Source organism: Mobula birostris, chromosome 10 (assembly GCF_030028105.1).
Source record: "Mobula birostris isolate sMobBir1 chromosome 10, sMobBir1.hap1, whole genome shotgun sequence".
Lineage (NCBI taxonomy): Eukaryota > Metazoa > Chordata > Chondrichthyes > Myliobatiformes > Myliobatidae > Mobula > Mobula birostris.
In genome coordinates, this window is record NC_092379.1 from 29,433,857 (window position 1) to 29,455,754 (window position 21,898).

At 50.9% G+C, this 21,898-nt stretch overlaps 1 protein-coding gene across 2 annotated transcripts in view; it reads right to left on the reverse strand.

Annotated features, from left to right (window-relative positions):
- Positions 1-21,898, reverse strand: part of LOC140203927 (adenylate cyclase type 4-like) — a 52,068-nt gene that overhangs the window by 21,854 nt on the left and 8,316 nt on the right. Inside the window, exons 2-15 of one of the 2 annotated variants that reach the window (XM_072270089.1) lie at positions 18,549-18,705; positions 14,930-15,266; positions 11,744-11,941; positions 11,026-11,187; positions 10,075-10,224; positions 8,378-8,532; positions 7,205-7,316; positions 6,150-6,277; positions 4,760-4,918; positions 4,308-4,440; positions 3,377-3,559; positions 1,416-1,459; positions 1,169-1,246; positions 548-620 (exon numbers count right to left, since the gene is read on the reverse strand). In XM_072270089.1, the coding sequence (XP_072126190.1) occupies positions 548-620; positions 1,169-1,246; positions 1,416-1,459; positions 3,377-3,559; positions 4,308-4,440; positions 4,760-4,918; positions 6,150-6,277; positions 7,205-7,316; positions 8,378-8,532; positions 10,075-10,224; positions 11,026-11,187; positions 11,744-11,941; positions 14,930-15,115 (1,761 nt within the window). In that variant the 5' untranslated portion in view covers positions 15,116-15,266; positions 18,549-18,705. Of the gene's footprint in view, positions 1-547; positions 621-1,168; positions 1,247-1,415; positions 1,460-3,376; positions 3,560-4,307; positions 4,441-4,759; positions 4,919-6,149; positions 6,278-7,204; positions 7,317-8,377; positions 8,533-10,074; positions 10,225-11,025; positions 11,188-11,743; positions 11,942-14,929; positions 15,267-18,548; positions 18,932-21,898 lie in introns of both variants that reach the window. The other variant, XM_072270090.1, reaches the window with a different exon arrangement.

The following is a 21,898-nucleotide window of genomic DNA, read 5'->3' on the forward strand; positions in this document are numbered from 1 at the left end:
CAGTCACGGGTGTAGAGAGAGCAGAGCAGGGGGCTAAGCTCGCATCTTTGAGGTGTGCCTGTGTTCATTATCAGTGAGGTGGAGATGTTACTTCCCATCAGCACAGACTGTGATCTTCCAGTGAGGAAGTCGAGGGTCCAGTTGCAGAGGCCCCGGTTCTGGAGCTTTTTGATCAGAACTGTAGGAATGATGGTGTTAAACGCTGAGCTGTAGTCAGTAAACAGCACCCTGATGTAGGTATCTGTATTATCCAGGTGATCCAAGGCCATGTGAAGAACCAAAGAGATGGCATCCGCTGGAGACCTATTGAGGCTTTTAGACAGGCACATGACAGCCTCTACTCTTTGTCCCTCTAACACTCAGTCAGTTTCTCTCTCTATCCACCTGTCCCTGTCTGTATGCCTCTCTCTCCCTCACTGAGTTTGCATCCAAACCCCTGAAATCAGACAATCTCCCCCCCCCCCAAAGGAAGGTGGGAGGGAGCGAAAGGGCGACCCCAGCGCATGCAGGCCAGTTTAACCAAATTCAGAGCTTGTCTCTCATTTACCTGCTTCTCCATTGCCTTGGTGCTGAAGTAAAGAGTGAAGGGGTTTAAGTGTTCGGACCGGTCACTCTGCCAGCTACACGAGAGCAGAGAGAGAAAAGTCAGAGAACATTTCACTGTCTGCCCAGTCTCTCTGTCACCAAGCCCCATTAAAGGGGGCATTCTCTTTCCTTCTGGGTCCCCTTCTTTCTTTCCTCCTTTCTCCCCACACCCCAGTCTCCCGCTCCCTCCTGTCACCTAACCCCTCCCTGTCACCTCAACCCCACCATTTGCAATTCCGCACTCCTCCCCTCCCTAAAACCGCCTCTCTCCTACCAGTCGCACCTTCCCCCGAACCCTTGCCTCTCTGCCCCCTACCCAACCCCCTCTTCCTTCCCCACCTCCCACTGCCCCTCCCTGAGCCCCCATTTCCCTGCTTGTCACCACTCCTGCCTCACTCCCCCCTGCATACCTGCCTCTTCCCTCTCCTTCACCATTACCTCACTCCCCATACCCCTTCCCTCACCTGGTCACCTCTCCCTTTCACCCTCCACCACTTCCACATCTCCTCTGCCTCTCTTCTCCCCTCCCCCCTCCCCATTATCCCTCCACCCTCCCTGTCCCACACCCCTCCACCTTACCCACCTCTGGGAGTTCAGCTCATCGATGACCTCGCTGATCTTCTCGTGAACAGCCTCATCCAATCCTCGCTGCCAGCGGCCCCTGCCGACCAATCAGAGGGTGAGAGAGGGCAGGGATCCAGGAATCCACGGTGACAACAACAACGGGGGGTCTGCGGTGACAACAACTGGACATCTGAGACAACCACCACCACCACCGAGGTAACCACCCGCAGTCTCGTTCCCCGGGGGGGGGGGGGGGGGTCACTCACCTGTCCATGTTCCGGTGCGGGCCGACGTTTCCCATCGGGATGTCCTGGGGGAGGAGAGAAGGGAGCAAAGGTCACAGACCAGCATCCAGTGGCACTGCCCCTTGACCCCAGGGTCCTACACAGTTCCACCAACTGCCTTGTGGATACCAACACCGGTGGTCCTGTAGTGTCCCCCAACCTCACAGTCCAATAGAACCGCTGACCCTGTTGGCCTGGTAGGTCCCTGGAACCATAGCCCCAGGTCTGAACCTCTCCTCCCTGGGAATGTACTCTTGCTGTAGGCAGGATCTGTCCTGTGTCACCATTTACTATTCTTCGGGTGGGAATTCATTCAAAAACTAGAAGCCCCATTTGGAGGCAGGTGAGTCTAACATCTACCTGTACCTTCAACACATATATAGGCATCCGTTAGTCTCGTGAGACCATGGATTTGCGCCTTGGAAGGTTTCCAGGGCGCAGGCCTGGGCAAGGTTGTATTAAAGACCAGCAGTTGCCCATGCTGCCAGTCTCCCCTCTCCATGCCACCGATGTTGTCCAAGGGAAGTGCACTAAGGCCGATACAGCTTGGCACCAGTGTCGTTGCAGAACGATGTGTGGTTAAGTGCCTTGCTCAAGGACACAACACACTGCCTCAGCTGAGATCACTAGACTGACGCCTTAACCACCTGGCCACGTGCCAACACCTTCAACACAACCCTCTCCACAACTTATCAGACCTGGACTGACCTTCTACACCAGCCCCACATCCCCATCTCCCGCCCTCACCTTTGTGTCTAAAACTCACCTCCCAGCTCCCTCTGCGGGGAGAGAATTCCAAAATCAGAATTGGAATCGGATTCATTATCACTGACATATGTCATGAAATGTGCAGTTTTGCAAGGCATAAAACGTACTATAATTACTGTAAGAAATATCCATCATTGGAGCGGGACCCGCCCGTGTCATCGTTTGTAGACTCATGCAGCTTTACCATGGGCTCAAGCCTTCACACCAACCAGGACATCTTTAAGCTATGGTGCACCAGAAAAAGGCGTCATCCATTATTAAGGACTCCCTGCACCCAGAACATGCCCTCTTCTCAATACTGCCATCAGGGAGGAGGAACAAGAGCCTGAAGACCCACACTCAATGATTTAGGAACAGCCTCTTCCCCTCTGCCATCAGATTTCTGAACAGTTCATGAAGACTACCTCACTATTATCTATATATTTCATTTTTCTTGTTGTGTAAATAAATTTTTCATGCCATGTTTCTGCCACAAATTTCACAACGTGTGTGAGTGATAATAAGTCTTCTGATTCTCTTCTGCTCTCTCCCTGTCGCATGTCTCCCTTTGCCTTAGGTCGGGAGACCAGACCTGTACATAACATTCTAGGGGTGGTCTTACCAGGATCTGTATCATTGAAGACTATAAGAGTACAAGAAATGGGAGCAGAGTTAGGCATTTCGTCCCATTGGGTTGGCTCTGCCATTCGATTGTGGCAGATTTATTTTCCCCCTCAATCCCATTCTCCTGCCTTCTCCCTGTAACCTTTAACGCTCTTATTAATCAAGAAATGATCAACCTTTGCTGTAAATGTACACAATGACTTGGTCTCCATGAACGTCTGTGAAAATGAATTCCTTCTCATCTCTGTTCTAAAGGGACGTCCTCGTATTCTGAGGCAGTGCCCTCTGACCCTGGACACCCCAAAAACTGGAAACATCTTCTAGCAAGGCCTTTCCATATTTGATAAGATTCAGTGAAAACTCCTCTCATTCTTCTCAATACCAGTAAATACAGGCCCGGAGCCATCAAACCTTCCTCATCAGCTAACCCTTCTGTTTCTGGGATCATTCTCGTATTCATCCCCTGGATCCTCTCCAGTGCCAGCACATCCTTTCCAAGTTATGGGACCCAAAACTGCTCACAATATTCCAAACGTGGTCTGGCCCCTCTCCTCTGTGGCGAGACAACCCACCTGCCTCATTAAGCGGTTGATGCTCGGACTCTCCACCGGCAGGCTGTCCCGGTGCCGGAGGTGGGCGAAGGGCTTGGCCGCTCCCCACGACTCCAGGTAGCGGGTCATCCGGACAGAGGCACGGATCTTGGCACACTCGTCCCAGTCTGGGGTCAGGGACTCCTTGCCAGGCTCTTCCTGGAACTGGGAGTGGGGGTGAGAGAGGGGAGAGAGGGAGGGGAGAGAGAGGGAGGGGGAGAGAGGGGGAGGGGGAGAGAGGGGGAGGGGGAGAGAGGGGGAGGGGGAGAGAGGGAGGGGGAGAGAGGGAGGGGGAGAGAGGGAGGGGGAGAGAGGGAGGGGGAGAGAGGGAGGGGGAGAGACAGATTGCAAAGGTGTTAAGGAGGGAGAGAGGTGGAGAAGGAAAGAGGAAGAGGGAGGAAGAGGGAGGAGGAGGGGGCAGTGAGGGAGGAAGGGGAAGAGAGGAAGAGATAGGGAGGGAGGGGAGTGGGGAGATAGATGGAGTGGGAGAGATAAGAGAAAGGGGGGAGGGTGGGAGAGGGAGGGGAGTGGGGGAGAGGGATGGAGGGAGAGAAGGAGAGAGGGGGAGTGAGAAGGGTGAGGGAGAGAGGGAAAGTGGAAATGAGATATGAGAAAGAAAGAGGGAGAACTCATATTTCATTACAATTCCTCAATACCAAAATCCCAGCCTCTCCTCTCCTTCCTTTCCTATCTTTCCTCTCCCATCCTTCCTCAGCAGCTCCCCGCAACACGGCGCTCCCCTCCGTAGCCCCACTCTCCTAGCCCCCAAATCTCTCTCCCACCCCTTCCTTATTCCCCGCCTCTCTCTCCCTCCCACAGTCTTTCACCAACCCCCCCTCTCTCTCTCCCCTCCGCCACTGCTTCCCATGCCTCTCTCTCCCTCACCCCCAACCCCCTGCAGCCACACACTTACCCAGGTGTCGATGACCAGGTAGGTGGTCACATTACTCTCCTTCAGGTACGGGTCCCGGAGATGTCCGTTCCCCTCCTCCACCTCAAACGCTCCTCCGAGGTGGGCAAGCGTGGAGGCAGTGATGTGGACGCGGCTGTGGGTGGGATAAAGAGGGGTTCAAGGAGGTGTGGGGCTGGGGCAAAGAGAGAGGGGGAAAGTGTGGGGGGAGAGAGTGGAGGGAGAGAAAGAGGGAATGAGGGAGGGAAAAAAAGAGGCAAGGGCAGAGAGTGTGAGGGTGGGGAGATGGGGGGACAGAGAGTGTAGTAGAGAAAGGGTTAGGAGAGGGAGGGAGAAAGAGTTGGGATAAAGTGGTGGGGGGAGAGAGTGTGGAAGGGAGGGTTGGGAAAGAGAGATAGGGAGGGGGAGAATGGGTGGGGAGAGAGGGAGGGGCAGAGATGCTTGGAGAGACTTACCCAGGGATGCCACCTGACTCCATGTGATTGGCCAGGGTGACGTCATGTGACCAGACATCATACTGCCACTTCTGGAGGCCGATGACCCCACACAGGACGTTCCCCGAGTGGACCCCAACCCGCATGTTAATGTCCACGCCCGTGGCGTCCCGCAGCTTCCTGTGGGGGGAGGGCCGGAGAGAGGATGGTTGTCACTGACATTGGGGCTGGAGCAGAGTAAGGAGGGCCAAATGTGTCCTTCCCCCCTCCTCCCTCCTCCCCCTCACCTTTTCCTCTCCCTACCTCCCTATATCTCGCCCTCTAATTAACTCCCTCCATCCCCTCCCCCTTCCTCTCCCACCCTGTCCTTCCAACTCTCACCCCACTTCACTCCATCATGCTTTATCCCTTCTCTTCTTTCTCCCTCCAACTCTCCCTCACCCTACTTCACTCCATTGTTCCTCAAACCCTCCCTCACCCTCCTCCTTCACCCTTTCCTTCATCCTCCCACTCCTGCCCCCTTCTTCATCCACAATCTTTTCCACTCCCCTCTGCCCTCTCTTCTCCCTCACTGACCTACTCCTCCCTCCATCCATCTCTCCTCTTCCCCTCTCACCCCACTTCACTCCTTCATCGCTTCCCTTTTTCCTCCCTCTCCCTCCAACTCTCCCTCACCTACATCACTCATTTGTTCTTCAACCCCTCCCTCCTCCCTCGCCCTTTCCTTCATCCTCCTACTCCTTCCCCTCCTGCTCCCCTTTATCATCCACAATTCTTTCCCCTCCCCTCCTCCCCAGGGGTGCAATGCTAGCTGGAGCGCATCCTGCACACCTTGAAGAAAAAAGTCAAAATAAACAAGCTAATTAATTAGGTGCCGCCCAGGGTGATTTGAGTATCTCAGAAACTGCTGATCTCCTGGACTTTTACGCACAACAGACTCTGGAGTTTACAGAGAATGGTGCAAAAACAAAAAAAATCCAGTGAGTGGATTCAACAAGATGCTTTCGCTCACAGAACAGCCATTCACTGGATTTTTTTGTTTGTTTTTGGCACCATTCTTTGTAAACTCCAGAGTCCATTGTGTGTAAAAATCCCAGAAGATCAGCAGTTTCTGAGATACTGAAATCACCCTGGGCATCACCTAATTAATTAGCTTGTTTATTTTGGCTTTTTTCTTAAAGACGTGCGGGATGTGCTCCACTGCGCCCCAGCTAGCACTGCACCCCTGCTCCTTCCTATCTTCTCCCTTACTGACCCACTCCTATTCCTCCCTCTATCCATCTCTCCTCCTTCCTCCCACCTCCGACACCACCAATCCCCACCTTTCACTCTTCTCATCCACAACCCCCTCATTCCTACTCGCCCACCCCCGAGTCGGTCAGACTCCTGAAGAGGAGGGAGGGTGACTCACCTCACCACCCGGCACATGTCCAGCCCCATCCTGACGCAGCTCTTGGCGTGGGTAGGGAGGGAGACAGGTAGCCCAGAGACACAGTAGTAACAGTCACCCAGGATCTTAATTCTCATACATTCATTGTCCTGGGAGGGGAAGTGGAGAGGTAGACAGAGTGAGAGAGTGAGAAAAAGGTAGTGTAAGAGTGAAAAACAAGAACAAGAGTGAGAGAGAGGGTGCAAGAGAGTGTGAGAGAGTGAGTGGAATAGAGAGAGTGAGAGAAAGATAGATCGAGAGAAGTGAGTGAGCGATAGGGAGAGTAAGAGTGAGAGTGCATGTGTGACAGAGAGAGAGATTGAGAGAGTAAAAGATAGAGTGAAAGAGTGAAAGAGTGAGTGAGAAAGAAAGGGTGTAAGAGAGAGAACAGGAGAGAAAGGAATGGGAAGAAGTGAGGAGAGAGAGGAAAGGAGAGCGAGAGAGGAAGGGTGGAGGGGGAGAGGGGGAGAGGGGGAGAGGGGGAGAGGGGGAGAGGGGGAATAAATTACTAAATTCCCCAGCAAGAACATTAACCCATTTGTGCAGATGACCAGATATTTAGAGTCAAACACTGCTGTTGGTGAGAAGGGAAAGTTCTAAAAGAGACCCGATGGGTGAGTTTTCCACATAGACGGTGGTGGGTGTGTGGAACGAGCTGCTGGAGCAGCGGGTAGAGGTAGGTACAATTATGATTATAAGACATTTGGACTGGCACAGGGGTGGGGAAGGGTTAGGAGTTTATGAGCCACTGGGACTGGAGCTGATGCATGTCTGGGAGGCATGGGCAAGTTGGGTCAGGGGCTCTGTTTCTGTGTTGTACGAATTTGCGAAGCAGTGAGTGGAGTTGAACGCCGAGACTTACAAGGCAGTGCTAGAGGAAGGTGAGGGAAATCCCAGCAGAAGGGAGGGGACTGCGAGAGGTGAGGGAGGGAAAGGGAGGGAAACGGGAGAAGGAGTGGGGAACATGATGTTTCAGTGGATGGGCAAAGCTTCAGGGCTCGGTCCCCTCCCCATCACCACCGCGCTGACAGCCTCACCTTGGCGATCTGGTCGAACTTGCCGAAAAGCTCGTTCAGCATCAGCACCAGTTCCTTGGGTGAGCACTCGCTGGCCAGTCGCGTGAAGCCCACGATGTCTGCATATAGGATACTGTGGAAACAAGGGACTGGGGTCAGTGTAGGTTCATCCCCCTCCCCACTGTCCCAGTCATCCTGTTCCAGTGGGGAGGGAGTCCCTCTCTCTGTCCCAAGGGCCAGTGAGGAGTCATCTCCATTCCTCGAGTCAGTGATAAGTCACTTCCTGTCCAAGTGAGAGGTTGCTTTTTTATACTTTATACTTTATTGTCGCCAAACAATTGGTACTAGAGCGTACAATCATATTTGATTCTGCGCTTCACACTCCCTGGATTACAAATATTAAATATTAAAGATATTAAAAATAGTTAAAATTAGTAAATATTAAAAATTTAAATTATAAATCATAAATAGAAAATAGAAAAATGGGAAGTAAGGTAGTGCAAAAAAAACCGAGAGGCAGGTCCGGATATTTGGAAGGTACGGCCCAGATCCGAGTCAGGATCCGTTCAGCAGTCTTATCACAGTTGGAAAGAAGCTGTTCCCAAATCTGACTGTATGAGTCTTCAAACTCCTGAACCTTCTCCCAGAGGGAAGAGGGACGAAAAGTGTGTTGGCTGGGTGGGTCGTGTCCTTGATTATCCTGGCAGCACTGCTCCGACAGCGTGCGGTGTAAAGTGAGTCCACGGACAGAAAGCTTTAAAGAAAAGACCTAGAAAGTCCTAGAAAGCCAGTGAGTGGTCACTTTCCCTCCCAGAGGGTCAGGGCATCTGTCCCTGTCCCAGAAGGTCTGTGGAGGTCCATCCTTGTCCCGGTTGGGAGTGGTCACTCCCCGACCCAGAGGGGCTACCTCCTGCCCCAGAAGGTTGGTGGGGTGTTACTTCCTATCCTAGAGGATTAAGGTGGGGGGGGGGAAAGAGTTACTCGTGTCCCAGTAGTCAATGACAGTCACTTTCTGACCCAGAGGGTACGGAAGGGTCGCTTTCTGTCTTTGGAGGGAGTGCACATAGGATGATTCTGGGGTCTGTCAGCCTTTGCCCCTTTCCCTCTCCCCATTCCCTCCACATCTTCTCCTCCCTACCACCATCCCTTCCTCCTCCCTTCCCCATCCCACACCACTACCCCCCACCCCCGTACCTCACATCCTTGTGGTGCTTGATGTAAAGGTTGTGGAAGTTGTTACCACTCTCCACCTGGGGCTGGCCCTCCTTGGGACCCCTCAGACGCTCCATGATCTCCGCCTTCATCTCCAGGGCGATGTAGACCGGCAGCACTGACAGGAGGAGGTGATCCTGGGGGGAAGCCAAGGCCACTGATCTTCTGTCCAACCCCAGTTCCGCCCAATCTTCCCCCACCCCCCCAAACCTCTGGTCGTCCCACCAAATCTTCCCCCACCCCACCAAACCTCTGGTCGTCCCACCAAACCTCCCTCCATCCCAACACCAGAAGTCTGTGGTCTTCCACATCCAAACCCTGTCCCACCAATTCACCCACTGCCCCACCCCTACTGGCCACTGGCCCTATGTATCCACACCCCACCTCATCAACCATTGAGGGCAATCAGAGTCGCTGATTAACCTACCAACTCTGGGATGTGGGAGGGAACCAGAGGCTCTCAGGGGAAACTCACAGGGTAACAAGGAGTATGTGCAAATACTGCACGCACACCGTCTCCGACACACGTTATCTCTCTCTCTGCCCCTCTCTCTCCCTCATTCTCCTTCCCCAAATCTCTTCCTCCTTGCCGCCTCTATCTCCCGTTCTGTCTGGCCACCCTTCCTGTCTAACTTTCTCCCTCTCTCTGCCTCTATCTCTCACACCCTTTTCTCTGCCCCTATGCCTCTCCTCCTCCCTGTCTGTCCACCCTCTTGCCCTCTCTTTCCTGCCTCTCCGCCTCCCTCTCTAACCACCCATCCCCTCTTCCCATCCTACTTTCTCCCTTCCTCTTCTCCCATTACGTCCCATCTGCCCCTGACTTTCCCCATGCCCTCGCCGCCTTAACGCCTCTCTGTATGTCTTATTTTCTCTCTATTCTTCCCTTTCTTTCTCTTTTTCTCTGCCCTCTACTCCCACTCTTGTTTTCCCTCTTTCTACCCCTTCCTGCCTTTCAGTACCTCTTGCTGTTTCTCTCTGACTGTACTCCCCCTCCACCTTCTACCTCTCCCTCCGTTTTTCTCTTTCTCTGTCTGTCTCTCTCTTTCTATTTGTCCGTTCCTCTCCCTCCACCCCGACATCTGTCACAGTCTTGTTCTTGCTCTTCATTTCTGTCTCATTCTCCCCTTCCTTCCATCTCACTCTATACACCTTCCCCACCTCCCCCCCCCCCCCCAAGTCCTGTCTGGATAAAGGCAATTCCTAGGGGAATGCACTGATCCCAGGACATAGTCACAGAAAATTACAGCCCACCTAGTACATGCCGAACAGTTGAACTGCCCACTGCCATTCAGCTGCAACGGGACCATAGCCCTGCATAATCCTAGCATCACGCACCATCAAAACTTCCCTTAAACGTTGAAATCGAGCTCGTATGGACCACTTGCGGTGGCATCTCGTTTTCCACTCTAGTACCGCTCTCCGGCTCCTCCTATGAAGCCACTGTTTAATCAAGTTTACTACCTCATCTTGAACACTGAGCAACTGAACCTTCTTGGCCAACTTCCCATGCGGGACGTTATTAAAGGCCTTGCTAAAGTCCATGCAGACCACATCCACCGCCTTGCCTTCATTATGACGTCGAAAGAAAGGGGAGGGAGACTAAGGGCCAGGAAGTGGAAAGTTAGGAGATGACGGCTGGCCTCCGTGAGTGACACGTGACAACTGACACCCACACCTACCTGCTGCCTCTTCTGAGATTCGAGCTTCACGTGGGACCTGAGGCAGTTGAGCGTGTCCTTGAATGTTTTCCTCAGGGCTCGCTCCATCTGCAGCTTCTGGTAGGCACCCACCAAGTTTCCGCACAGGAAGATCACGGCATTGGCCAGCAGCTGATCCGGGGTGAGGGGGTGGAATGGGGGCCAGAGAGAGAGTGGGGGAGAGGAAGGGGTAAAGGGAGGAAAGACAGGGATGGGAGAGGAGGTAAGAGAAGAGAGGGGGGAGGAGGAAATAAATAAGAAGAAACAAGGAGGGGAAGAGAACAGAAGGGGAACAGGGAGATAGGGGGAAGAGGAAGTAGGGATGGGTGGAGAGGAAATGGAGAGGGGAGGGTGGAGGGGGTAATGGGGGGGTTGGAAAAGTGAGGAGTAAGGAAAACAAGATTGAGAATGAAGAGAAGGAATGGGGAGAGGAAGGAGAGGGAAGATAGACGAGGTGAGAGGTGGAGGGGAGCAAAGCGAAGAGACAAGGTAGGACAGGGGAGAGGCAAAGAGGAAGGGAAGGAGAAAGGGAGTCAAAGGAGAGAGTTGGGGGATTAGGGGAGGAAGGAACGAGGAAGGTGGAGGGTGAGGGGTGAGGGATGGTGTGGGAGAGAGAGGATGAAGGGGAGAGTGAGAGATGTGCAGAGAGGGAGTGGTTATGAGTGGGGGAGGGAGATGTGAAGGGACAGAAAGGACAGTGCAGGAGGTGTGGTAGGGAAATAGGAAGGAAGAGAGGTTCAGTCACTGAGAGGTTCAGAGGTACACGTTGCTCCCTTTGCAGAGTGAATTACACCCTCCTCCCCCAACGGCAGACGCTGATCCTTCTCTGCAAACTGTTGAAACAATCTCGATTGCCTTCTGCCCGCACTCCTCCACTCACTCCCATCCTGCCTCCCCTCTTTCTCCTTCCCCTCCCTCTCCCGTAGCCATTACCTGGTGAGGCAGCAGTGCCTGGGTAGGCCACGTCAGGGGGAGGTACACGCTCAGCACCACGATGTGGGAGACGGAGCTGAGGATGCTGGCGATGGCTGCCTCCATCACGGACAGGGGCAGCATGGTGTAGACCGTGAAGGTGATGAACAGGAAAAAGTAAACCTGTGGTGATCAAACACATGGGGACGGGGTCAGACACAGGGTGAGGCTCCCTCCACACCGTCCTGATACACTCCCAGGGACAGGGTCAGACACAGGGTGAGGCTCCCTCCACACCATCCCCTCACACACTCCCAGGGACAGGGTCGGACACAGGGTGAGGCTCCCTCCACACCGTCCCATCACACACTCCCAGGGACAGGGTTGGACACAGGGTGAGGGAAAGGGAAAGGGAGAAGGAGAAAGGAGCATAACGGAGATGGAACAGGAAAAGGAGTCAGGCAGGGAAAGAGGAAGTGAGGTGGAGAGGGAAGGGGCAGTGAGTGGCTAATTGGGAGGGTGATGGAAGAAGGGGGGAAGGGTGATGCGGAGATGGAGTGGTGGACGAGGAGAGGAAGAGGGGTTTGGCAGATGGGGAAGGCGGGGTAAAGGAAAGGGGGAGAGGGTGAATATGCAGAATAAATGGTGAGGCAGAGGATGTGTCAGGTGATACATGCGCAGACCTGACACCTGCTCCCCTTTACCATCCATTCCCTACCATCCTGTCCCCGGCTCTTACCTGATCCCAGGCGTTGACGACGGGCCCTTCGAAGATGAAGACGTAACCCATAGCGACTAGACAGGCCCAGATCAGCAGCGATAGGGCCTTCATGCCCCTGCTGAACACCAGGTCCACGTAAGCCAGGCCCAGGGTGCACAGGAAGACTCCGAGAGCCACGACGACAGTGGCGAAGAAAGCCACATTCTTCGAGACCTCCTGCGCAAGAGAGGAGGTGATGGGAGTCAGTCCTGTCCGTTCTATCCCCTCCCTGGGGTTTCTCGCCACCCTCCCCACCTGACAGAAGTTTTATAAAACCACGAGAGGAACAGACAGAGCGGACACCCTTTTACCCAGGGTGGAAATATCTCATCCCAGAGGACATGCAATTAAAATGGGGGGGGTGAGGATACGTTCCAAGCAGAAGTGCAGGGCAGGGCAGGTTATTTTTTTTAACGGGGAGTGGTGGGTGTCTGGATGACGGAGGCTGACACAACAGAGGTATTCAAGGGGCTCCTAAATATGCCATAAATGTGCAGAGAGTTGAGGGGTATATGGAGATGGCAGAAGAGATCCGTTTAGTTACAAACAAGAGAAAATCTGCAGATGCTGGAAAGACCATGACAACACACACAAAATGCTGGAGGAACTCAGCAGACCAGGCAGCCTCTATGGAAAAGAGCAAGTAGTTGACGTTTCAGGCTGAGACCCTTCTTCAGGGCTGGTAAACGAATGAGGAGTGAGAGTAAGATGGTGGAGGTGGGGGGAGCAGAGGAAGAAGCACAAAGGTAATAGGTGATAGGTGAAGCCGGGAGAGGGCGAGGGGAGAAGCAAAGAGCCAGGAAGTCAACTGGTGAAAGACAGAAAGGATTGGAGACGGGGAAATCTGATAGGAGAGCACAGAAGGCTATGGGAGAAGGAGAAAGGGGAGAAGGACCAGAGGGAGGTGATGGTCAGGTAAGGAGATAGAAGGAAATGGGAATGGGGAATGGTGAAGGAGAGTGGGGGTGCAATTACTGGAAGTTCGAGGAATCAATGATGCCCAACAGGTTGGAGGCTACCCAAATGGAATATAAGGTGTTGCTTCCCCAATCTGAGAGTGACCTCATCACAGCAGTAGAGGAGGCCATGGACTGACATGTCTAGTTTAGTTAGTTAATTATTAGTTGAATCAGTTAGGCACATCACAGGGCCTCTTCCTGTGCTGTGCTGGTAAATTAGTATCAGAACCATAATCAGGTTTCATATCTCCAGTATATGTCATGAAATTTGCTAACTTTGCGGCAGCAGTAGAAAATGTAAGTATAGCTGTTCCTGAATTGCTGAGTGTGTGCCTTCAGGCTGGCATACGTTTTTCCTGTGCTAACAATGGAAAGAGGCATGTCTTGGGTGGTGGGTGACCTCAATGATGGATGCTGCCTTCCTGAGGCAGCGCTCCTCGAAGATATTTTGGATACTACGGAGACTAGTACCCTTGATGGAGCTGACTAATTTTACAACGTTCTGAAACTTACTTTGATCCTGTGCAGTAACCACCCCCCCACCCCCACATGCCAGACTATTATGCAGTCAGTCAGAATGCCCTCTACAGTACATCTGTAGAAGATTTTGAGTCTTTTAGGTGACAAATCAGATTAAACTCCTATTGAAATACAGCCCCTGTCTTGCCTTCTTTATAGCTGCATCAATATGTTGCATCTAGGTTAGGTCCTCAGAGATATTGACACCCAGGAACTTGAAATTGTTCACTCTCTCCACTTCTGATCCCTTCATGAGGACTGGTTTGTGTATGTTCCCTTGTTCTATAAACTGGTTTCTTACTGTCATGTGTACTGAGATACAGTGAAAAGTTTCCAATTTACTTTAGTTTTTCTGGTGTATCTCAGTTTAAAGTTGACAGAGTTGTTAAGAAGGCATATAGTGTATCGGCCTTCATTAGTTAGAGGATTAAGTTCAAGAGCCTTGAGTTAATGTTGCAGCAGATGTGAAATATTATGTTCAGATCAGGTCGCCTCATTATTGGAAGGATGGGAAAGCTTCAGAATGGGTCTAGAGGAAATTTACCAAGATGCCGACCGGACTATAGGGCATGTCTTATGAAGATATGGTGAGCGAGCCAGGGCTTTTCTCTTTGAAGCAAAGGAGAATGAGAGGCGACTTGACAGAGATGTACAAGATGATAAAAGCTGCAGATAGAGCAGATAGCCAGACAGTGGAAATGGGTAGAGCAAAGTACAGCAGGGATGTCAGTAGTAAGTTCTTCACACAGAGAGTGGGTATGTGGAACGCTTTGCCAGAATTACTGGCAGAGGCAGATGCATTAGGGCTATTGAAGACAGGTACATGAATGAAAGGGAAATGGAGGGCCAATTGGAAGGGAAGGGATAGATTGATCTTGGAGTTGGTTAAAAAGGTCTGCACAATATTGTGGGCTGAGAGGCATGTACTGCTCTGTAGCATTCTATGCTCTATCTGTTATATACCAAGATACAGCAAAAAACTGTCTGCATAGAATTCTTTGCAAAGTGCATTCAGGTAGTACCCAGTAAAACAATAACAGAGTGCAGAGTTAAGTGTTACAGTACAGAGAGCATGCGATGCATGTGTAGACAATAAGGTCATAACAAGGTAGATTCTGAGTTCAAGTGTGCAACCTATCATACGAGGAAACTCTAACAGTGGTGTAGAAGCTGTCCTCGAGCCTGGTGGTATATGCTTTCAAGGTTTTGTATCTTCTGGCCAATCGAAGAGGGGAGATGAGAGACTATGGATACAGGTACAAGGTTCCTTAAAAGTGATGACACAGATAGACAGGATGGTGAAGAAAGGCATCTGGCACACTGACCTTCACTTCATCGGTCGGGGCACTGAGTACAGGAGCTGGGATGTTATGATACTGCTGTACAAGACATGGTCACCCAGCTAGAGGAAGCATACGTTTAAGCTGGAGAGGATGTAGAGAAGATTCATGAAGATGATGAGTGATTAGGAGAGACTGGGCTCTTTCTCTCCATTCCCAGGAATCACACTTCTGAGATCCCTCCTGAAATCCTGGCATTCCTACCATCAGGGTGGGCTAAAACCTCTTCTCCCAAGCTGATTGTGGAGTAACACAAGTCAAAAGGGAGGGTGGTGGTGGAGAGGTGGTTAGTGGGGATAGGAGCAGAGATCAGGATGGGAGGCTACGGGTCTCACAGAGGAACATACCAGTCCTCGGCTGAAGAAGAGGATGATCAGGGCAATAGAAGCCGTACTGATGACGAGCAGAAGCAGCACCAGCAGTGGAAACTGCTGGCTGACCCGATGGTAGGACTCGTACAGGTGATGGTCAGGACGAGGCGCGTCTGACCGCCTCCCCCTCCTGCCCGGCGGCCACCCTGCCGCACCGGACATGGCCCCCCACACAGCCACCGTGCAGGACTTGCTTCCAGCTCCCACCAGCTCAACCAGCGCTCCCCTTGCCTCACGGTCCTTTACACACAGACGCCATTGCCCGCCAGATCAGTGAGGATCAGAGTCCCAGCTCTCCCTGCAAGTCCAAATTCTGCAAGAGACAGAAAGATCAGGTTATAACATGGGACTTGGCTGAAATAGCAGATCCCCAGGATTGAGATCCAATCCAGAGGGTTTGAGGGTTTCTATATAAAATAACAGAATCCTGGGAGTAAGTTACAGATTGGAGTCTAATCAGGGGTTCGGGGGGTTTATACATAGAATAACAAATCTTTAAGAGAGAGTTATAGGCAGGGAGGTAATCAAGGGGTTCAGGGATTATATATAGAATACAATCACAGACTGAGATCTAATCCAAAGTTTTGATGAGATTTCTACGTAAAATAAGAAATCCCCAGAACGGAGTTACGGGCTGGAATTTAATCCAAGGATTCGTTGGATTATATAGAGTAACATTTCTAGCTTTTCCCTCTTCTTTTCCAGCCTTGATGAGTTCCAGTTTCAGTCCAAAATCTTGATTCTTTATTCCGTTCCACAGATGCTGCCTGACTGGTTGAATTCCTCCAGCATTTTGCATGTTTCTTCCACAGAACCCTGGGAGTGGGTTACAGGCTAGAATCCACTCCAGGGGTTTGGGTAGGGGGGCGGGTGGGTGGTTTATATATAGAATATGAGATGTGCAGAAGCAAGTTAAAGGCTGAGACCCTAATCCAGGATTTACAGGGGCCTATAAAAAGTATTCACACCCCTTGGAAGTTTTCATGTTTTATTATTTTACAACATGAAATCACATTGGATTTAATCTGGCTTTCTTGAAGAACCTTTCGTGAGAACAAATTTAAACAAATTGGTCTAAAGTTATTACAAATATTAAACACAAAAAATTGATTGCATAACTACTCGTCCCCTTCAAGTCAGTATTTAGTAGATGCACCTTTGGCAGCAATTACAGCCTTGAGACTGTGTGGATAGGTCTCTATCAGCTTTGCACATCTGGACACTGCAAATTTCCCCCATTCTTCTTTACAAAACTGCTCAATCTCCATCATATTGTATGGGGATTGTGAGTGAACAGCCTTTTTCAAGTCCAGCCACAATTTTTCAGTTGGATTGAGGTCTGGACTCTGACCAGGAGATTAACTTTGTTGTTTTTGAGACATTCCTGTGTAGCTTTGGGGTCATTGTTTTGCTGGAAAACAAATCTTCTCCCAAGTCACAGTTCTCTTGCAGACTGCATCAGGTATTCCTCCAAAGTATCCTTGTATTTTGCTGCATTCAGTTTACTCTCTTCCAGGTCCTGCTGCAATGAAGCATCCCCACAGCATGATGCACCCACCACCATGCTCCACAGTAGGAATGGTGTGTTTCTGACGATGTGCAGTGTTTGGATTATGCCAAGCATAGTGTTTAGTCTGATTGTCAGAAGGCTCAACTTTGGTTTCATCAGACCATAGAACCAGCTGACTTCATAGTCTCCCACATGCTTTCTGGCAAACTCTAGCTGAGATTTCATAACGCAAACACAAGGAATTCTGTAGATGCTGGAAATCCAAGCAACACACATCAAAGTTGCTGGTGAACGCAGCAGGCCAGGCAGCATCTCTAGGAAGAGGTACAGTTGATGTTTCGGGCTGAGACCCTTCATCAGGACTAACTGAAGGGTCTCGGCCTGAAACATCGACTGTACCTCTTCCTAGAGATGCTGCCTGGCCTGCTGCGTTCACCAGCAACTTTGATGTGTGTTGCTGAGATTTCATATGAGTTTTATTCAACAGTGGCTTTCTCTTTGCCACTCACCCATAAAGCTGCGACAGGTGAAGAACCCAGACAAAGTTGTTGTATGCAGTCTCTCAGCCACTGAAGCTTGTAACTCCTCCAGAATTGTCGAGGTCTCTTGGTGGCCTCCCTCACTAGTGCCCTTCTTGCACAGTCACTCAGTTTATGAGGACAGTCTGCTGCACCATATTCTTTCCATTTCTCCATGATTGAATTAACTGTACTCTGAGGGATATTCAGTGACTTGGAAATTTTCTTGTACTGTATCCATCCTCTGACTAGTGTTTTTCAATAACCTTTTTGTGGAGTTGCTTGGAGTGTTCTTTTGTCCTCATGGTGTAGTTTTTGCCAGGATACTGACTCACCAGCAGCTGGACCTTCCAGATACAGGTGTACTTTTACTACAATCAATTGAAACACCTTGACTGCACACAGGTCTCCAAAAACAGATCTCCATTTAAGACCATAAAACAAAGGAGCAGAAGTCGGCCATTTGGCTTTAATTAATTATGTGACTCCTAAAACCAATTGGCTGCACCAGTGATGATTTGGTGTGCCATATTAAAGGGAGTGAAAACTTATGCAATCAATTATTTTGTGGTTTATATTTGCAATTACCTTAGATCACTTTGTACAGATCTATTTTCACTTTGGTATGAAAGAGACTTTTTCTGTGATCCGTGTCAAAAAAGCCAAATTAAATCTGCTGTGATTCAATGTTGTAAAACAATAAAACTCAAAAACTTCCATAAAGGGGTGAATACTTTTTATAGACACTGTATATATCAAAAAATAGATCCCAGGGAATGCCTGGAGTAAAATTCCGGGGTTCAGAAGATGTATGTATGGAATTAACCAATCCCAGGATTGAGTTACAGGAATAGGATTCAGGGATTTGAAGTGTTTATATATAGAATAAATGATTCCCCCAGAGTGAGTCAAGGGCCTGGAATCTAATTCATGGGTTCAGGGTTTATACATAGAACAACAAATCCCCTGGAGCGATCTACAGCGTGAGATCTGATCCAGCGGTTCGGAGTCTTTAAATATATAACAGATCCCCGGGAGTGGGTTACTACACAGAATCTAGTTTGAAGTTCAGGTCGTTCATATTTAGAATAACAGGTCCCCAAGGACTGAGTTACAACCTGGAATCTAATCGGAAATGCACTGTTTATATCTAGAAAAACAAACCGCCGGAGTGGAATAAAAGGTAAAATATCATCCAGGGGGCTATATAAAAACCAGATCGCATGAACCTCTGGATTAGTTTCCAGCCTGTAACTCACTCCCGGGGATCTGTAATTCCATACAAAAAGAAAATTCCGGAATTCCTGGATTAAATCATAGCCTGTAACACGGTCGGAGAATGTGTAATTTTGCCTTTAAACCCAGAACCCCGGGATTATATCTCAGATGTAACTGTCTCTCTTTCTCAGTCTCACCCCTCCCGTTCTGGCCCTCTCCTCTCTCTTTGCCCCCAGCCCCCTCTCTCTGCCCCGCTCGCTCTCTCATTTCCTCATTTCCAGACGTATCTCAACTTGCCCCGAGCAGTTCCCTTGACTTCTGGGGGCGCTGCTGTCCATCGGGTCCTTACCTAGTGAATGTGTGGAGACCTCCGCAAATCGATAGCCAGCTGTCGGGACGGGTGGCCTGAGACGACACCCAAGTAATCGGAGCGGCCTTTCCCTCCAGGTGAATTAGCAGAATCCAAAGACACTTCGCATTGTAAAACAAGACCAAATCTCCTCCTCCTGCAACACAAGTGAACTTGCACAGCCTGTTTGTCGGGTCGGATTCAGGGTGGGTTACGCCAAACCAACTTCAAGATCAAGAGGCGTGAGCCTCAAACCGGGAAATGGTCCGGTCTCGCTCCCGCCCCCGGGAGCCGCAGGGACAGGCGAGCCTCTTCTCCGGACGTCCCGCGGACACGCTCACACCCAACCCACAGATGTCCCGAGTGTTGGAGGGAGGCCGAGCCTGGGCGGGCACGACAAGATCCCAGAAATCATTCTTCCACCTCTTTTTCTATCGATCTCGCACTTCCTCTCTTTATCTCTTTCTCGCTACCGCCTTTACCCTCTGTCCTCTCTATCTGCCTCTCTCTCGCTCCCATCCTCCTCTCTTTCTGTCCCCACCTCTTCCCTTCTCCCCTCTTCCAACTTTCCACACCTCTCTACCTATCTCTCCCCGTTCCCATTAACCTCTCTGTCTCTCTTTCTCCACCTCTCCCGGCCTTTCCATACCTTTCCCCATCTCTCCCTGTGTCCCCACTAACCCCCTCTCTCTTTTCTACCTCCCGCCTATCCGTTTCTCCACCCTCCCTCTCTCCAACCCCACCTCCCCTCCTCACTAATTCTGTCTCTTTCTCTCCCTCTGTCCTTCCCCTCTCTCCATCTCACCCCTCCTTCACTTCCATCTCTCTACTCCCTCGACCCCTCTCCCCTCCTTCCTTCCCTTCTTCACTCTCCCTCCTTCCCCTCCCTCTCTCTCCCCCTCCCTCCCCTCCATTTCTTCCTTACTCCTCTTCCTTCTCTCTCTCTCTCTCCCACCCTCTCTCTCTCTCTCTCTCTCTCTCTCTCCCCCGAGTGGGAGATCAATAATTCAGCAGGTGTGGATCTGTGCCTGCAGCTCTGGGTGAGCCATTAGCGACCTCGGTGCACTGCCGGGATCCCACACTAATGGAGTCTGCTGATGTGGCCAGCTCCTATCGATCAGGGCCCGGAAAACACAGATACAACAGGTTCACACGTCCCACTGGAGATGGGGCTTCTGCTTCTATAAAGGATGAGGGCTCCCCACGTGTGTGTGTGTGTGTGTGTGTGTGTCCCTCTGTCTTTTCTCCTCACATAGTCATTCTCTCCTCCTTACCCTTCCCTTAAACAATCCTCACCTTCTCTCCAACCCCCTCACTACCTCCATCCCTTCATTTCTCCCTCCTCCCAATCCCCATCTCTCTCCTTTTTCTCAAACCCTCTCTCCTCCCTCTTCTCATCACCCTCTCTTCCCCCACCTTTCAACACTTCCCTTTCCCCATCTCAACCCACCTCTCTCCCTCCTCTCTTGCCCTCCCCTCCTCCTACTCAGCTCCTCTCAATCCCCCTCTCTCCCACTCCCCAGCTCACTCCTCCTCACCCTCTCCCCTCCTCCTTCTCTCCCTCATCTCTTACCCTACTCTTCCCTCCATCCTCTCACCTAATCCTCACCCCCTCACTCCCCACCTCTCTCCCTTCCTCTCAACCTCCCTCCCTTTCCCCCCTCCCCATCCCCTCTACCACCTCCTGCCTTTTCCCTCTCTCCATCCCTCCAGCCCTACCCTCCACCTCCATTCCCCCGTCTCTTCCCATCGCCACCCCCAGTGTCTTTCTGTCCTTCTTTCCCTCGTCTGACTCCCACTCTCTCCCTCTACACTCTACTTCCCTTTCTTCCTCTCTGCCCACCCACACTGTGTCAAACTCCAACTCTTGTGACTGACAAACCGCTGTTCTCATGCTGCTAGTCTCATCTGCTGGTCACTTCTCTCCTGTTGTCTACAACCGACCCACTCCCTTGTCATGGGACAGCCTGACACCACCCGTTCCTCTCCTGTGGTCACTGCCGCCGTGTTGGCTCCCCCCAGCTGGTGATATCCAGCTGTGGCCACAACCACTAGCCAGGTCAGGTTACTGACCCACACTCACTGACTCCCAGCAGAACATCAACTACCCTCCCTCATCCCGACTCTCTGCCCTCCCACCCCTAATCATGCCAGTCACAGGCACAGAGTGGTGCAGCACAGAACCAGGTACTTCATCCCATCTCGTCCTGGTGGACCTCCACCTGTCTACGCTGATCCTATTTGCTTCTATTACGAAAGTACCCTCCTACAGAGTTGCCAGTGAAGTTGCTGATGAACTGCCTTTTGGCTATATCTGCTTCTTACCCCCCCACCCCCACATTTAGACCTCTATTCTGGGTCAAAAAAGACTAACCATCCAACTTATCCACGTTCCTCAAATTCGCCTGCATTTAGCCCATATTTCTCTGCACCTTTCCTATCCATACACCAGTCCAAATGTGCTACAATGTGACCATCTCTATACCACTCACTCCGGCAACTTGTTCCACAATAACTGCCACCCTCTGCTTGTGGAACTTAATGCTCAGATTCCCTTTAAATCGCCCTCCCTTCCCTTTAAAACGACCTCCTCTTACAACATAGAACATTCAACACTACAACACAGTGAAAGCCCTTCTGCTCATGGTGCTGTGCCGAGCTTTAAACCTACTCGGAGATCAATCTAACCCTTCCCTCCCTCAAAATGTTCCATTTTGCTTTCATCCATGTGCTTATCTAAGAGTTTCTTAAATGCCCCTAGTGTATCTTCCTCTTCCAGCAACCACACACCTACTACCCTCTGTGTAAAGAACTTACCACTGATATGCCAGCTGTATACTTTCCTCCAATCACAAAATTAAGACCCTGTTGTATGAGTCATTTCCACCCTGAGTAAAGGCGTCTGCCTCTCTGCTCTTTCTATGCCTCTTGCAGTCTTTTACCTCTCCATCAAGTCACCTCTCATCCTCCTTCACTCAGAGAAAAGCAGCAGCTCGCTCAGCCCATCTTCATAAGACATGCTGTCTGATCCACTTAGCATCCTGGTAAATCCGCTCTGCACCATTTCGAAAGCTTCCGCTTCCTTCCTATAATGAAGCGATCGGAACTAATCTAACCACAGTTATATTGAACTGCAGCATTACACTGCAGCTTTGAACTTGATTCAGATATTCCTACCACTGAAGAAAACTTAACTATCTCCTGCTTCTGTGCTCCTTGCAGACTTCTATCGGTGGCCCCTCCATTCCAGGGAGAACAGTCCCACCCTTTCTCGTCTCTACCCATAACTGAGGTCCTCCCCCAGTCCCAGCGCCATCCTAGAAAACCTCCTCTGCACTGTCTCCAGCACA